We start from the raw sequence: 18,962 nt of genomic DNA on the forward strand, positions 1-18,962 counted from the left end.
TGACGTTATGAAGTTAACAACTGTCAAATCTTTTGCACATAATCACCTCCAACGCGAATGCACTTTATGTGTCGGGAAATCCACTTGTCAAAAGTGTCTCTATACCAGTCAGCGTCAAAAGACGACACGATTCGCTTTGCTGCAACTGTAAGTTCCTGTTTACTTGCAAAGCGAAAACCGCGCAACTGTGATTTAACTTCCGGGAAGACGCGGAAGTCTATAGGGGCCAAATCCGGGCTGTAAGGAGGACTTAGGCGCTGTAACGTGAAATTTGCCGTAAATTCTGTTTATCAACGACATTTAAACCAAATTTAAATTCGCGTAACGCTCATACTTTTTATAAAATACACGCGTGCGCCGCATGTCGTTACTGAGGTCTCTATGGCAACGCGTTTCAAACGCGCTTTATGGAATTAATGCATTTTTAGCTTATATATAAAGTCCGTGATAATTGGTTTGTATAATATGTAAATTTCATTGACTTTTACCAGCAAACTAAAAAGTTATAGCGAAAATCCACAAACTTCTGGAACACCCCTCGTAGTTTAACGGTTTATAAAACTTAGACGAATGCTTCGGTTATTGTAGGAAAATATGTACGTCACTATCGGCTCGGGGCGCTAATTTGTCTTTGCTGCATTTTATGAAATTCGGCTTTAATGTATAATTTTTCTTGCCTATTTTGTGTTTTTGTAACATATTTTATCAATATATTACAATTAAACACATATGAAAAATCGTATATACCCGCTTTAATACTGATATTTGTCAGAAACTTTTCGTTAAAGGGATCTTTTCACGCTTTGGTAAATTGACAAAATTGAAAATAGTTGTTTCAGATTCGCAAATTTTCGTTTTAGTTATGATATTTGTGAGGAAACAGTAATACTGAACATTTACCATGGTCTAATATAGCCATTATATGCATCTTTTGACGATTTAAAAACCTAAAAATTATAAAGCGTTGCAACACGAAACGATTGAATAATTTGGAGAGTTCTGTTTTTGTCGTTAAATTTTGTGAAACTACGAAGATTGCTTATATAAGGTATAAAATACGTCAAATATGTGTACTCGGCGGAATAGCTCAGTAGGCTAAAGCGTTTTTACTTCAGGACTCTGGCAGGACTCCAGGGGTCACTGGTTCGAAACCTGATCCGGGCAATGTTCTTTTCCTTTTTTAAATTTTATTCTTGATTTTTTACCTGGAGCTTTTACGATCCAATGTTTACATTTATCGATATAAAGCATTTAATGAATAAGTTAAAAAATGCCAAAATCTGTGAAAAGGCCCCTTTAACATACTTGCATGCATATCGGAATACAAATTATTATCTCAACACCTTACTCTCAAGCATATTTTGGGACCAGGAGATTTTTGAGAAGATTAATTAATAATAATAATACTAGTAATAATAATAATCAGACACGCCCATAGCTCATCAAAGTACTATCTATCTATTTAATAAAACAATGTTAAATAATTAACTATGAAATAGTACATGCTTATATATGTTTTTCTCACATTTATTCATTATTTAAAACTTAATTGTTCTACTTTATTTACATATACGAATTGGCTTTTAATACAAGTCATTGCCATCGTCACCGAAGTCGTGATTGTAATTACTAGCTTCGTGCCACGTCATACTTTCGTTACCAACGTTATGTTCTTCAGACATCGCATCGACATTGTTGACGTCATCAGCGACGTCTTCATTGTTGACGTCACTCTCAACGTCATTATTGAAGTCGTCCGCGACGCCACTCTCGACGTCCGTAACGACATTACAAGTGCCGTCACTGTCTACGAAAGCGTTGACGCCATCCACAATGTAACGCCCGACGCCCACATCTTCATAACCAGTGACGTCACAATCAACGACACCAGCCGTGGTTGAGTCAACGACGTCAGCAGCGTTAGCGCACATAGCTCCGATTATTTTCTCACGCTGCTTTCGTTTGTCTACCACAGAATAAAGCTGACCCAACGACGTCGTCGTGGATTCCGTGACGTCACCTCCACCGCCGTTTTCCGAAGATATTTCTTGAGACGCGACCATTCCTGAGCTACTCGGCGTCGGCGTCAAAGTATCAGTGACGTCAGCGTAGTCGTTCAACGAATAACGCAACTTGGAATAGTCGTCATTCAGCGGCTTCTCCGTTTCTTCGCTGATGACGTCGATGGATAACTTCGGGTAAGCTCTCGCCAGATCGTACGGATTTATTGGCGTTGACGATAACATGCTGATGGACCGCCGATGAAGCGACCGAGATTTCTCGACCTCTTTTATCGCGTACTTCGTTTGCGACGCTTTGGCTAGTCTATGTCGTACGAGAAACACGATAAGACAAACGCAGACGACAACAACGACAACGCATGGTACGGTAATTTCAATAACCAAAATCAACGAATTATCGTTGTCGCCATTTTCCTTCGCTGGGGCCGTTGTCGATGGGAAAGTCGGCGGCGACATGGGAAACTCGTGGAAAACACGTAACGTCAAAGGGACGCTGGCGTTCCTCTTCCGCTTGGACGATTCCGTTGCCTGAAATGCACAAGTTAATAAATTAGAGCAAAATCACTTTAGATATATTACTACTGCTACATCAACTACTGGTATACTGCCTCGATTGCTAATGATGCTAATGATGCTAATTATAATGATGATGATGATTATGATGATGATGATGATTATGATGATGATGATGATGATGATGATGCTGAGTCGGAGGAGAAGTGGGAGGAGGAGGAGAGGGAGGAGGAGTCGGAGTCGGTTGAGGAGGAGGAGGAGGAGAAGTCGGAGGAGGAGGAGGAGGGGGAGGAGGAGTCGGAGTCGGTGGAATAGGAGGAGTCGGATATACAGGATAATGGAGACTATAGTGGCGGAATATATATGGGCGCAGAATAAATAAAAAATAGCTTCAACTCAATTTAGACACCACTAATTCCTCTGAAGTTCTAACATCTGAATTACGAAGATTATCTTAATTTCATATTGCAATAAAGTTTGCATTGATGACGTTATAAGACAAAGTACATAATTGAGCCGCGCTCTGGGAAAACGGGGTTTAATGACTGCGCAGTCCGCACCGGCTATTCAAGGGCGACTCGGCTCTTATGGGATTATCGTTTCAATAAATTCTCATCAAACTAAAATCCAGTCTAGGTAACAAGTGTCATCCCTGATTAGCCCGTGCGGACTGCGACACGTAGAGCATATTGCTCACACGAAACACCAATATCGCAAGTCAGATGATCACATTAAATGTTTTGTACCATTAATTGATAATTTTTATATTATTCTATATCAAATAAATTCATCCAATGGGCATTCTTCATATGTACCACTTGACCGTCCAATATATTCCGGTATTGGATCCAATAAGTCTGTATTTGTTCCATATTGGACAGTTGAGAAGTAGTGCACTATGCAATTGTTTTATAACGATAAAAGCCGTTACCCTGAAAAGTATCCGAATGTACAATAATCGATTCAAACAGGCGCTTTTATTGAAAATAGCATACTAGATGCAATAAATGCGTCTGTTTACTGGGAAGCGTTTTGTTTATATGTTGTCATGAATATATGGAAGGGTATTTAGGTAAAAATTACATCATTCGTGGTGAATATTAACATTATGACTGATGCTTATTCTAATATGTATTATGACAATTCCAACATGCTTGTTGTCTATTCGTTTATACTTGATGATTGCTGCAACATTACATCATTCATGATGAATATTTATATTATGCGTGATGTTTGTTCTAACATGCCTCATGACAGTTCCAACATGCTTGTTCTCTATCGGTTATACTTGATGATTGTTGCAACATGCTTGGTGACTATCCAATGTTTGTGTTATCATTGTTCCTGAAACCAGTCATAATCGGTTTTGCCACTAAGCGTCATTAACAACAGCAATTAGCAACAGGCAGTAAGCACTACTAAGCAGAATGCAACTAAGCAGAATGCAAGTTACTAAATTATGACAACAGTTTATTTTCCGTATGTTGAATAAATTACTTTTCGGAAAAAAGCGAAAACATCCGAATCATTTTGACTAGTAAACTGAATAAGCTGAATTAGTTCACTTTCTTATATAATCACCATTAAACTAAATACGTTTATTGTTGCCATGAAGACCAAGTAGGCCTACACAAATGAATTGACTGCCGTGAATGTTTTTGATATGTGTAAGATGCAATTGGCACTCAAGAAATTATACATGTAATTTATTCAGGACATAACGGGGCTGATGTTTTGGAAGTGTGGCCCAGCCCTAGTCGGCATTATCTCTTAACTTTGGAATTATTATCGTAACACGGCGACGCTTTCATTCAGCAAGCGCACGGATAACGGAGCAGTCAAAATTGTTAAAACGCTCTGCGGACTAGATTTCACAGTTAAATAAAGAGTCTGACCATATAATTGACGAAGACATACATGCGTTTTCAATCTGACATAATTCGTCGCTCATTGTGCATGTATTTGTAAAGCGTCTGTACTTTCAGTTTCTATTAGGATGCGAAATCAAAATGTTTAAGAGAGGTTGAAAGACGTCCGCGATTGTTGCGCCAAAATATCAGTCGATTGCAAACTTTTTCGAACCAAGAAAGTGCAGTATAATTCGTGTTATCGATTTTTTTCAAGTTTAAAGTTTATAATAAGGACAGTTTCAAGGATTAAAGATGTTATGAAACTTCAGTTAATTATAATAGTTAACAGTTTTATTAAATCAATACAAGTGTGCAGCTTCAACAAAAGTAAAGCAGCAATGATTTTAAGATATGCTATTTTATAAATCATTTCACCCTATTTCAAGAATGAAATCACCCTATTTTTCAAAATCGATGGGTGAAAACCCTATTTACCAAATAATTATGTGGGGCATTGAGTACAACTATTGTACTCCTCGTTGAGAAAACAACTACTTCTACTACATGTATTAAAATATCATAAAACATAATTTTCAATCAAGTTGGAAAAAATAAATAAACAAATGTCATATCAACAGGTCTATCATGAACGTTGACGTCGCTCTTGGTAACCAGAAAAATTCCCACGCACGGATTTCAACCGTCATTGTTTGCAATCAATTAAGTGCATAAGTACTTAAATTTGTATAGAGTTTTTTAAAGGTGTATGTCCAGCCATAGGTGGTTAGCGTGTGGCTATGATAATAATTAGTGAAAACACTTTTGGAATGATAAATAATCATATTTTAACGAAAAATCAACTTTTCTAAAAAAAAATAATTCACTATCAAATATATATATATGCTGTTTAAAACGATGCACCCCGTTTTCGGATGATTTTGAGTTGGATACCTTGTTATATATAAAACGATGGTGATTTTTTTTATAGAAAAGTTGATTTTTCGTTATAATATGATTATTTATCATTCAAAAAGATGTTTTCACTAATTATTATCATAGCCACACGCTAACCACCTGTGTGTACAGCGTGTGCGCCGGGAGAACAGGGCTTAATGTTTTTTTTTGTTAAGCTCTATAAAATTTATATCCTCTCTGTATGAAAACATGTCGGTGAACATTAATCCGGTGTTAATTTTTAAAAATATTGAGTAATTCATTAATTATGTATCTAAAACGGAGCATTAATCCGAAATAAAAAAAAAACACCGGGCATATTGCATATTAGATCGGACACATGAAATTATTTCGAAAGAAAGCAATAAGAGTTTCAATTCTACATGAGTAAGTCTCGCTGCGCACGATTACGCTCTTACTGCTCGTATATATTTGACTTTTATGAATCTTGGCAAATACCTAGTGTTTTATTTTGCTTAATCTAAATTGTGTCATGCATCTATATGTACTTAAAGCAGCATGACCAACAGCTCTTTCATATGTGAAAGATATTGGCACGAAATACATACCCATCTATAATAAAGTTTATATGTGTACTTCAATATTATAGTTTTATAGCATTTTATGTGGTGCAATATAAAAGTACTCTAGTAAATTTGAAATTATGTAATTGATTTCCTCTCAACATACATGCAGAGTTCCAGATAACTTTTTCAGCAAAATCTTGGTTTACACTCTATAAAAAAATCCAGCCTTAAAGTCTATTATTTTTCCCTTTTTCAGGTAAGTACAATTTTTGGCACATCCGCATTTATGTTTTTTAGTCTGAAAAGCTCATGACAATTGCCGGGTTACAGCAGACTTCTTGCGATAAAGGGACCAGATAATGGAAATCGTCGGCTTTTCGACTGTTTAAAAGATGGTCTGTTATTCATAATAACGTTAAAGTGCTGTTGATTTCATACTTGTAATGCGGGCCTAGACAAGTGGGAACTCATTGATAAAATGTTTACATTATATGCATTGATATTGAGTTTTACGCATGATCACAAATTTTGAATTCTTATTTTATTTTTCCAATGTGTAACCGTACGCACAGAATTTAAGTCTACTTTTTTACTATATTTAAATCATTTTTTAACGACTTTAAGCGTCTTATCTGGAGCTCTGCATACATGCATTAGTAGCATATATTGAAATATATCCATAGAATTTCTTTGGTTATTGAAGGTAAATTACTGTACAAAAATTATGGTTAGTCATTAACCAAAAAAAGTTACGTCTGCAAACACGCGGTTAATTTCGTTTCAGTAGCAACTATCTTACAAAGGGGCGCAACTTCTCCTATAACATAACATTTCCGTTATACGCCGTAAATTTTCGTAGTCGTCCGTAGCATTTCGGAACGACTGTCAATTGACATCATTGTATCAAGCATGATTGTATGTTGATTTGTGCCTGAGTGAAACTCACATCTTGCCATCGCGTTAATTTATTCAACGCATCAATATTTGATTTCATTATGCACTGCGCCTATTGCACAAGTCTCTCTGCACAAACCAACATACACATGCAGCATGCAATTAATGAACAAGAATGTTGCATCTGTACACATGGATGATACCATTAAGCAGAATGTAAATAGACATTGGACATCAGGCAAGATGTAAGTGTCATCAAGCATGAAAAGGTGTCTACATACAAATTGAAAGTACCATCAAGAATCATGACACAGTCACAAAGAAGGATGTAATTGTTACCTAAATACCCTTCCATATGAATATATTCAATAAGTTTCACAGGTCTAATAACCTATCATTATTTTACCATTTTTTGAATGATGATTATTCGTTTAAAAATAATATGTTGATACATCTAGATATATATCTGATATAAAGATATTTTTTAGTCGGGAGTAAAAATTTGCTTGTTTAAACATAACATATACATTCTTTTTTAATCTTTGAACATTATTTTGAAAATCGTCATTTTATCAAACTGTAAACAAGTCTCTGTAAGAAAAATCACAGACTGAACACACACAATAAACGTTTAATTGTGAAGATAGCTGACGTTAAGAGACAGTTACCATAATATTGAACGTCAACGTAAGGATCTCGCCTGACGTCATATTCTTGACGTTCTCAAACGCTGACGTGACGGTTAACACTCCTGTGAAGTTGTTGATATCGACAACTCCATCATCTGAAGCAAAAAAAAAAGGTAAGATATTAATAAAAACACTGATGATTTAAAAACTAAACAAAAGTTATTTGTAAAGCATGTAAATACACATGGGAAACAGAAGATGTATTAGTAACAAATACTGTAAAACCATTTATATGCGTCCGAATGACATTTCGTGGTTTTTCACCCAATTTTTTTTTTCGGACACTTATATTTGTTGATATCTGATTTTTGAAAAAGAAGATAAATTTGCGGCGGTCATTTTCCCGATGTGTTTGTGTTAAATTCGTGGATCGGTCATTCAACGAAACCAACGAAAATTAATGTCACACGACTAATAATGATTTTGCAGTACGTAAATCTAGTCAGGACATTAAAGCAAAATTTGCATAGTTTGATTAGATTTATTGAGAATCAACGAATAGGGTTATTTCATTTCATTTTTCAAACCTAATATTTTTGACATTATTGTGACTTTCCACCAATTATACTCACGTCTGTTGTATCAAATAATAAAAAATATTATTAAGAAGAAGACGCGCGTGGTTTTGAGTAAAGAAAGAAAACAAGGAATTGTCGCGTGACCTGGTTCTATGGTATATGTGACGTCATAATTAAGACCTACGTCACCGTCTCGTGCAGACACGTGAACGGGTCGGACATCCAGCGAGCCCTACAATATTCAGCAGAAATACACTTTCCGAACATTTAACATAATTATAACATGATAATCTTGCTATTTTTTTAATAGATAATCGATGTTAATTAACTACCAATGACGAGGTCTAAATCCTGGATGCAGAATATTTCAATCAAAGATCTATGCAATAATTAAGTTTATTTATAAAGATTTGGTTTTATATAGATAATTGCAATTAGATAAGCATTTAACAGAAATATCCGAATATGTGGACAACATCATGAGCACATAACATTTACTTCCAACAAGTTACACTGACAACCATCACACAAACCTATTGTTTATACATTAAACTTGTAGTTAATATTATAAGTAAATTGTTCTTGCTCAAGTCATTTCGTCTAACGCACGTGAAAAAAACACTGTTGTTAAGCATTTAAATAGTATACATGTTTTTTTTTTTCAGTCTACTCAACCGGGTACCTGAAAATGACGATCAATCTCTGCTGTGTAAATGGTGACGTCACATGTTGTGGTGACGTCATCACACTGTTTTCGCAAGAAACGCGGTGGGAGGTCGTCCACATCCATAATGGTGATATTCAACGTTGTGAATTCTTCTTGACCATCAACGTCCTGTAAAATACAGACAATCTATAAATGTCCTTCAAAATACAGACAATCGTTCGACTAAAATATTATATATGCAAATCTTGAGCTACATTTACTTTTAGTTTTTAAAACGAATTGTTGTTTAAATTTACTCAATATTAAAAATGGCTGAATGGGTCAAGTTCCCCACGGGTACTGCTTCCCCGTACCCCGGGTACTTTGAAGTATACTTCACCGTAACCCAATACTCAAATAGTGCTTTTGAGTACCCCGATATACTTCAACCTACCCGAGTCGGCCGCGCGCCAGAGATTGACGAAAAAACGTTCTAAAATATAGATTTTGTTTACAATTTTCAGTTTAAATTGATTAAAATATCACAACTGGTATACTTCATTACCTGAAAAAAAGTTTTCATATTTTCATATTTTTAGTATATTCAGTAATACAATTTTACGATGTGAAATCGAAAGTACATCCTGAAAATAGGTGGCATAACGATATACACACTATAAATAACGTAAGTAGATTGATCATTTTATATATAGCTCTAAATATATTAGTGTCAAAATCTACCCGAATGAAATCCTCTCAACTAATATAAATCTACAGTAAATGTTGTATCTTATCATGTTTTATTAGGTTATGAAAGATTGGGTACCTGTAAATATACCGGGGTACCCAAAAGTATCATTTGAAAATCGGTGTACGGTGAAGTATACTTCAAAGTACCCAGGGTACGAGGAAGTAGTACCCGGGGGTGGTGAAGGGAACTTGACCCATTCAGCTTAAAAATGTCCACATTGTGTGTTACTCTTACTGATGTCGCGTTTGTGACAGAAAAATGTTCGCTGTGTCCAACACAGGCTTATTTAACAACATCAAACGGATTTTTAAAAACTGGCAGGACTGAATACACTAGTGAAGATATATATTCTAGAGGTATTGAGATTTTCTAGGACGAGATGTTTCCTTTATCTTCTAGATCTATATGTATCCTATATCTTGCTTTATCTCTCATAATCAGAATAAACTTAGATCTAAATTCAGCATGCACAACTTCATACAAATAAAGAACAATGCATGCAAGTGTCAATGTGTATACGTTTACTAACGATGAGATACATACCACGGCGACGATTTTCAGCATCAAGAACTTGGTTCTACCCATTGTGTCGTAGTCAATCGTATTACGGCTCGCAATCACGCCCGTCGAGCTGTTGATCGCAAAATATCGCCGCCCATCGTACTGCAAATTCAGCATATTGTTTTGATATAAATTTCGTCGTCAACCGTCGCAATTAACAAGCAATCAAAGACACTGACTAACACGCAATCATATAAACATACACGCAATCACACAAAACCATCTTTAACGCTAAATACGCAAACATAAACAATGACACACGTTCATATACACGGATATGCAATCATTTTCACATACACGCAATCACATACAAACAAACTCGCGACCCTTTGTAAATGCACTAAACACTAAACCATAAACACTAACACGCGAACGTAAACACGGAAGCGCAACCAAATTCAGAGACGCTTTTACATGTGCAAATAAAACTATGCCATTAATTGTTTTTGATTAGTAATGATTAAAAAGTACACAGCCATATCCCAAAATCTAACATCCAAACGCATATACGCAATCACTCACGCACAAGACACAATCGCGTACATTTGTACCACACCTGCGAAATAAGATACTGGTCCAGTCGGAATTCTTGTATGGCATCCGTGGGTATATCATAATCTCTCAATTTGGACTTCACTTCAAACACAGCGCCGCCGATTTGGTTATTCTGGCGTAGAAAATATGGGATAAAGATCACATTAATTACTGTAAAATCCGTATTATTCGTATTACATTAATAATCGTATTACATTATTTTTCGTAAGGCATTATTTTTCGTAAAGGCATTATTGTTCGTAAGGCATTATTTTTCCGCGCTCTGTGAAAAAGGGGTTTAATTCATGTGCGTAAAGTGTCTTTCCAGATAATCATGTGCAGTCCGCACAGGCTAATCAGGGACGACTATTTCCGCTTAAAGTAGACTTCTGCTAAGAAGAGACTTTCATAATATCAAAATATCATAAAAGCGGAAGATGATTAGCCTGTGCTTATCTGGGACGACAGTTTACGCACATGCATTAAATCCCCCTGTGCTTATCTGGGATGACAGTTTACGCAGATGCATTAAATCCCCCTGTGCTTATCTGGGACGACAGTTTACGCACATGCATTAAATCCCCTTTATCTGGGACGACAGTTTACGCACATGCATTAAATCCCCTTTATCTGGGACGACAGTTTACGCACATGCATTATATCCCCTTTATCTGGGACGACAGTTTACGCACATGCATTAAATCCCCTTTATCTGGGACGACAGTTTACGCACATGCATTAAATTCCCTTTATCTGGGACGACAGTTTACGCACATGCATTATATCCCCTTTATCTGGGACGACAGTTTACGCACATGCATTATATCCCCTTTATCTGGGACGACAGTTTACGCACATGCATTAAATCCCCTTTATCTGGGACGACAGTTTACGCACATGCATTAAATCCCCTCTATCTGGGACGACAGTTTACGCACATGCATTAAATCCCCTTTATCTGGGACGACAGTTTACGCACATGCATTATATCCCCTTTCCCAGAGCTAGGTTCAAATGATTTTACATAAAAAATTATATATTTGCAATACGATCATACAAGAAACTTATGTAAAATTAAACTTATGTCCACGCTGATAAATACATAATCAGTTAATGTCTCTCAGTTTATTCAGTTATCCCTATAACCGAAATATTATCCAGTTCAATCAAGCACTTGTATCTCTGATATAATTACCCGAGAAGGGTAGGTTTTAATAAGTTTATAGATGTTGCCGTGGCTAAGTGGGTATAGCGTCCTCATAGAAACAGGAAGGTCGCTGGTTCGATCCCCACTGTGGGGGCGTTCTTTAGGCCTCAAGAGAAGACACCAAGTACTTGTCGTCGCACAAGATGCAGTGAATGCATGAATGCAGTACACATAATGTTTTAACAAGAACACATGCTTATTAAATAAAGTAATTCCGATGCATTTTACATATCCATAAGCAGCATGAAAATCTGGTCTTTTATGCACTAGTTGAATTTCTAAAGAAAAATTGTTTTCAAAAGTTATTTGAAAAAAAGGACCACTGACGCTCGAATGGTCATTGTCGGCTCGGGTACTACTTACATGTACCCCGGGTACGTTAAATATACTTAAACGGACCCGGTCGATATAAGACTGTACCCGAGTTGTATTACCGCCGAAATCCGATGTCGTAAATCGCGCTACTGATTACCGTTAAACGATATTGTTTATCTTAAACAAACATCTCTTTAAAAAAACAACTGCATTAACATGCTTTTTAAGTAGGAGTTTCGATATTATAGTGGCCATTAAACAGACAATTGACATAAAATGAGACCATAATTAATTTTAAAAAAAGCCGACAACGACCGATTAAGCGTTAAAATTCCCGGGTACGTTATAGTATATTTACCGTACCCGGGGTACATGTTAGTATACTTAAGAGTACCCGGGGTACATGTAAGCAGTACCCGAGACGACAATGACAAAGCGAGCACCACTGACCGGTGTTTACACATCCTTTAACGTTTAATTGGGAATCCCACAAAGTCACGTGATCTTGCACTCTCGATAAAATCGAACTTAAATAAATAGGTTTAAGCTAAATGCGACATTTTACCTCAGGGATGGTTATGTTATATGGACGAGCGAAGAAGTACGGCGGAAACTCGTTGATAGGTACAACTGATACATGTAGCGTCTGAAAACGGAGACAAGGCAATATTTATATATACGTGGAATTAAATAATTAAAGCAATGTTTGGAAACGCTAGGCTTAATATTTGCGAGTGATTTGTTGTCCCATATAAACCTGTGCAGTCCGCACAGTCTTATAATGGATAAAGCTTTCCGCCGAAATAGAATTTCGCTAAGAAGAGACGGAAAGTGTCATTTTAACTCAGCATGTGCGGTCTTCACAGGCTCATTTGTAATCAAAAGTCTTGTTTGAAAAAGGTGGTGATAATATGAGTCATGATATTTCTAAATGTACGCGTTACAAGTGTTTGCGAAATTAAGCATATAAAGTAAAATCTGTGTGCTCGTCGTGGTAACTTAACCTGATAAGGCGTTGTGTTTATAATATAACTTAATTCACGGGCGTATCTTAGAAATATAAGTTTTTTTATTACATGTACGTATTAATAGCAGTTTACATATTTAAAAAAATGCATTCTGAAACACGTTTAAAGGTTCAAACACCTGTTGTTATAAATTACAATTAAGTGTTAAATAATGTTAAGCGACAAAGTGAAACAGCTGCGCTTGCGCATAATCATACACTCCCTTGATTTTCTAAGGGAGACAATCGCGCCTGCAAATTGTTATAAACATACAGCATTACGCTCCCTTGCTTGCCAGCGTAAATAATTCGGCTTGCATTTTGTTTGTTTATCATTGATTGCATCGGTCGTGAGTCTATCCAAACAACAAACTAACATGCAGAAGTTTCACGTTATAAAACGATGCTCGTTTAACCAACCGGTACTAACTTACGTGGCTGCTTTGGTCGCATGTGATTTTCAAAGTGATGTTCGTAGTTCCCAGCTGGAAAGAAAACGATTGTATACAAATTATATTATTATTTTGCTTATAACTCGTAAATAAAATAGTCACGATATTGGAAAACGTTATTTATTGCATGTGCGTTAAGCCGCACATGTCAATCTTATGACGTTTAGTATATTAAGATAATATACAAATACATATAATTAAAAAAAATACTATAAAAGCGGCAAATGTCGTCCCTAATAGCCTTTGTGCACATGCATGCATTAAGCCCTATTTTCACAGAGCGCGGCTCAAATTCAATTGGAAAACATAGTTTTCTTTAAAAAACGTCAGTATCCGTTTTTCGCGCAATAACTTTAGAACTAGGAACTACAACAAACAACATGTAGCATACATCTTAATCTAAACTTATTTATATTATTTTATAATACGGGCAAAAGCCCACGAAGCGGGCGTTGTCTGTTCATACATATGGAAATTAAGACATAAAATTACATAAGAATACCACATATGGATGTGTCTAAAAAAATGCCACGCGACATATATTTTCGCGATGCTATTTATGACCTTGAACAAATCAAAAACACTTTGGCATATGCTATATCACATGTAAATACATACCTCAGGAAAAAATAATATCAATGACATCATAATTGTGTAGCGAATCACACTAAATATTCTCGCATTATTTATTTTTTCCTCGCAACCGTTCCAGAATTAAGTCATTACTCAATTATCTCCCCTGAATACTCATCTTCAGTGGGTAAGCCGAAGACTGGTTCACTACATATAGTGACAGTCTTTACCAAACACAATTTACGTGACCATAACCCGACTTAAATATATTGCCGAATCTCAGATTTCTGTCGAATTTATTTGCTTTGATCTTTTCGATATCTTATTGTTATTATTATCGTGACAAATCACAAACGCTTGTTAAAAAAAATGTTGTTAAATTAACAATTTGAAAGCAATTGTGCTGAAAAAATATGAAAGTTCCCATGCAGATTTAGTCTGTATATCGACAAGTGCCTGCCAATAAATAGAGAATACTATGTTAGTGTGATTGTGTACTTAAAATTATCTCACGAGTGAAGAAAGGTTTACATGTCGAGGCTTGCCGAGCCTTGTAAGCCTTTCTGACACGAGTGGGATAAATTTAAGTACACAATCACACTAACTTAGTATTCTTTTATCCTACAATATTGTTTTATTTAATTTATTCCTAAAATAAAAGCAAAAACACATTAAATTAACTGAATCTTACATTGCGTAGTAATATTTATTGTGATCTTTCCTGTTTACGGAAATCGAAATAGTCCTTAAGAATTCCACGCAAAAGAAAAGTAACGAGACAAAATATCGCTACACGCCTCGATTCAAATTTAATCAGCGTTCCAAATGTAACAACCGCAAGTAGCAACACAGACGATTGAGTTCAAACTACAATTCTTGTTTCACCACTGTAAAAAAAAACAAAAAACAAACATGGCTCCCGCCATTTTGAAATTTACAAAATGTGTAGACACATACCGTGGCTACGTGAAGCATGATTCAGCATTTATTCCCGCCGATATTGTTCATTTTAGTCTTTAAACAACTCTTCTTTTTACACACTTTATATTATTACTTACATAAAATTATTGTTCTACTCACCGAAGTTGTATAATTACCACGTCCATGTTTATTTTCGTAATGTTTAATTTGCTTCATGACGAGTTAAAATTCTAGACAAATTTCTTCATCGCCATCCATCTTTTCCATTTTAAAGCACTGGATGTAAGCAGGCAATTCTTTGTGGATAGACATTCTTTGATCGACTGACAAAGGAACGACTAAACCATCAAAGAAATTACCATTTTAATTCGACATCGATTTCCTTCGAAAAGTTAAAGAACAATTCACTGACACTTTTCTTAAATTTAATCCACCAATTGTTCAACAAAACATCGCGTTATTCGAGTACATTCGACATTTTAACTAAATCGAAAATGCAGTCTCACCAATTTCATTCCAGTTTTATATCCCAACACTGTGTTTTTCACATTCATAATATCATAGATCTAGTAATCCATCGTAAACACACACACACACACTCGTAAACTCGTTAAACGACTGCGTACCCAATGACCTAAATGACGCAATCAGGGGTGAAAGGCCAAACAAAAACTAGTCCCTACGTAATGTTCTAAAAATAAGCGTGGAAGAAACCTGATCTAAAAATAACTGTGGTGAAAACATTATCTTTTCTTTATGAGTCGTATTTGTTCTATAAAATCATTTAGCTGTAGGATAAATGTCAAACTAGTAATACAAAAATTACCACAAGTATGTAAAAGCAATTACTGTTGTGATCATTTTTAGTAAGATAGTGTAATTCTAAACAGTAGAAAATAGCTTGTTTAGTAAATGCATAATGCAATTAATACGATTTCTTTTCTATTGTGTAATTAATAAATTGGTTTTTACTTGTTAATCCATTATAAATGTTTTATGGCTTGTACAAAACCAGCATTGTTAATTTTGTAAAAGGTAAAAAAATAACACCACTTTGTAATTTCATATACGTAAATATTGTTGTACTGAAGTTTGATGAAAGTGTTTTAGTATTACTTATTTTGTAACTATTACTTTAGGTGACCTGAAATAGTAAAATGGTTTCAGGATGATAACTCAAGAACGCTTATGCCTAGGTTCATGAAACTTCATAGGTATATCGATCATGACTCGCAGATGACCCATATTGATTATCAGGTCATTAGGTCAAAGGTCTAGGTCACAGTGCCAAAAAACGTATTCACTCAATGGCTGTCAAGGTCACGGTGACTCAACTTAGAAAAATGGTTTCCGGATGATAACTCAAGAATGCTTACGCCTAGGATCATGAAACTTCATAGGTACATTGATCATGACTCGCAGATGAAATAATGATGAAACTTGACCAGGATGTTTGTCTGGACAATATCAAGGTCAAGTTTGACATTTGGTACAGATTTAATGACCGACTCCTCTCAGGTGAGCGAACTAGGGCCATCTTGGCCCTCTTGTTAAATATGTACTGTGTTATGTGTTATTTGTATTTAATATGTAGTGTGTGTTATTTGACAGTCTAAAACTTATTGGATTAAAAAAAAATCCTGTCAAATTTGTCAATCAATATGGATTTGACACATCACATGATTTTGATTATGTTAAATCAGTGTACTGTATGCTAAATGCAACTGCTTTAGCAAGCTGTCAAAGTGAATTGAGACATTTGATGAAACAAACTGTTTCCTGGGTAGGACCAGTACTAAGTGTCTATATGACGTACCATGAGGTCGAAAGTCTACAAGACCTACTAGGTAGAACGAGACATGTACTTCGACGTACAATTTTCACCGACCCTTGAGTGTTAGCCAATCGGAAGACACCTTACATCTGTTGCTTTTAGAGACATTTGACATTGAACATTATTATTATTATTATTTATACCAAATTATGCGACTATCGACCGCTTACTCATAGATATTGTGCGTATTTATTAAACATTATTAATATTATAATTTATACCAAATTATGCGACTATCGACCGCTAACTTAAGGTATTGTGCGTACTTATTGACCTGGCGTGGCGGAATTAACCTCTGACTTATGCAAGTTATGGTTATCACAAAATACGACCAACGGGAAGGTTATATACATTATTTATCCCGTGAATATTTGGTAACTGTTTAGTTACCGTTGGGAATTTCCTACACAGTAATGCGCTGGACGGTCGTGATACTTCGCCCCGCATGATCAATAAATACTCACAATATGCTGAATAATTTTAATTTTAAAAAGGTAACAATTGAATCTTCTTCAAATGTGTAAATCATCTATTTCAAAGATTTAAATACTTGAAAATTCTATGTGTTTTTTTTTTGCAATTCTGATATTTTTTTCATTTTGTCCTCAATTAAAAAAGAGATTATAAACAATTATCATGAATAAATCTGAAAGAAAAGCGGCTCAAGAGCAAAGTGTTTTGATTGGCTGTTCAGAAAATGTGTACGTCGAATTACAAACATGTATGTCGAAGTTCAAAATGTACTTTGACGTACAAATATATACTTCGAAGTGTATTTTATTTTTGTATGTCGGCATACAATTATTGTATTTCGACCTACATTTCTCTTTTTACCTTGTATGTCTTATTGACTTTCAACTCAAATGGTACGCCATAGTATGTCTTTAGGGTTATCTAAATAATGCTCCCACTTAAGGGATCAATACAGAGACCTCCCAGTGACAAAGCCAGTTCGCAGTCACCCCATCCACTATACCACAGCCATCGAACCAGCTTTAAATTCCTGTGGCTAGGAAAAAAGAAAGATGCTAGATCTTTAAGCTAGGAACGTGTAACTCGTTTTAAGATTGATTTTTTATGCATTACTTAATTATTGCAACAATTATAATATTTTGAACACAATCATGTCCATATATTTATTAAAAATACATGGTTATCTAAAAAAAAAGAAAAGCTTTTGCCCGTTAATTAGGCAGCACCTATAATTATTTTATATTTTATTATATTTTTTATGGCTGATTAATCAAATTCAGCTAAGTTCATTTTGATGTCGTTCCGATGTCTTTTCTATGGAAAATTGCTCAGAAAACAGATTGGGTCCTGATCAGCGTCATATCAATCAGACATGAAGTGCAAAATGTGACGTCATCGTATAATATCATAAGGACGATTTAAACAAAAAAATGTGACGTCATCGTAATGCGTCACGCGTTATACCTGCATTTGGAGGTCCGCGTCAAAATCCAACTCTTCTTTCAGTGTAAGCACGCTTTCAATCATGCTGAAATAGCGATCTGAACGACTTGGTGTGTATGACGTCACGTTGCAATTTCCGCTTCCGGTGAGATTGGCTATCACGTGACCTGAAACAACCAATAAAAATGAATCAGAAATTTTACCATGTAAGAAAGTCTTCTAAGGACCATGTGAGAATCCCAATGCAATCGATAAAACTGTTCAGCATATACACACGTAAATGTGACGGATTTAAACACTAAAACACGCGATAAATCTGAAGCAATTTCACTAAAATGGCCCAACATTGTTTCGACGGTTTTTATCTGAAAGTTCATCGACAAAATCTGCCTCTACGATTGTAGAAACTGAACACAAGTTGCTTTTACTACTTTAGCCATTAAATTTTTAAACAACCGGTATATGAAATGATGATATACCGGAATAAATTTTCAAATTTAGATCTACTAAGAAAGTGAAAAGCTTTGGGAAAACGGGGCTCAAAGCCTGTGCGTTAAGAGTCCTCCCGGATTGGCCTGTTCATTCCACATAGAATAATCAGGGACGATTCTTTTCCCCTTGACTAGATTATCGTTAAGAATCCCTTTAACGAAAAGTCAAGAAAAGCGGAAAGTTTCGTCCCTGATAAGCCTGCGAACTGTGCAGGCTAATTTGGAACGACACTTAACGCACACTCATTAAGCCCCGTTTTCCCAGAGCGAGGCTATATAAGATACTAAA

General features: G+C 35.6%; 1 protein-coding gene across 3 annotated transcripts; it reads right to left on the reverse strand.

Moving 5' to 3' along the window:
* Nucleotides 1–1,442: 1,442 nt before the first annotated feature.
* LOC127834497 (protocadherin gamma-A3-like) lies at nucleotides 1,443–18,338 on the reverse strand. Of its 3 annotated transcripts, none has more exons than XM_052360364.1 (9): nucleotides 18,204–18,338; nucleotides 13,421–13,471; nucleotides 12,546–12,626; nucleotides 10,481–10,591; nucleotides 9,907–10,026; nucleotides 8,649–8,801; nucleotides 8,111–8,198; nucleotides 7,428–7,543; nucleotides 1,443–2,549 (listed from the first exon to the last, which is right to left on the reverse strand). In XM_052360364.1, the coding sequence occupies exons 1-9, from the start codon at nucleotides 18,264–18,266 to the stop codon at nucleotides 1,584–1,586; spliced, it is 1,749 nt and encodes a 582-aa protein (XP_052216324.1). In that variant the 5' UTR covers nucleotides 18,267–18,338; the 3' UTR covers nucleotides 1,443–1,583. The 3 variants fall into 3 exon arrangements, with proteins under 3 accessions (XP_052216324.1, XP_052216325.1, XP_052216327.1); XM_052360365.1 differs by lacking the exon at nucleotides 18,204–18,338 and adding an exon at nucleotides 15,092–15,518; XM_052360367.1 differs by lacking the exon at nucleotides 18,204–18,338 and adding an exon at nucleotides 15,439–15,517.
* Between the last annotated feature and the right edge of the window lie 624 nt (nucleotides 18,339–18,962).

This window comes from Dreissena polymorpha, chromosome 6 (assembly GCF_020536995.1).
Source record: "Dreissena polymorpha isolate Duluth1 chromosome 6, UMN_Dpol_1.0, whole genome shotgun sequence".
Taxonomy (NCBI): domain Eukaryota; kingdom Metazoa; phylum Mollusca; class Bivalvia; order Myida; family Dreissenidae; genus Dreissena; species Dreissena polymorpha.

What these genes read in the sequence shown, in the direction of transcription:
- LOC127834497 (XM_052360364.1), bottom strand. Translation starts at nt 18,266, where the DNA reads ATGATTGAAAGCGTGCTTACACTGAAAGAAGAGTTGGATTTTGACGCG. An exon ending in ATAACATAACCATCCCTGAG is followed by an intron (nt 10,592 to 12,545) that starts GTAAAATGTCGC and finishes TTTCTACGCCAG; the next exon opens with AATAACCAAATCGGCGGCGC. An exon ending in TGCTGAAAATCGTCGCCGTG is followed by an intron (nt 8,802 to 9,906) that starts GTATGTATCTCA and finishes TGTATTTTACAG; the next exon opens with GACGTTGATGGTCAAGAAGA.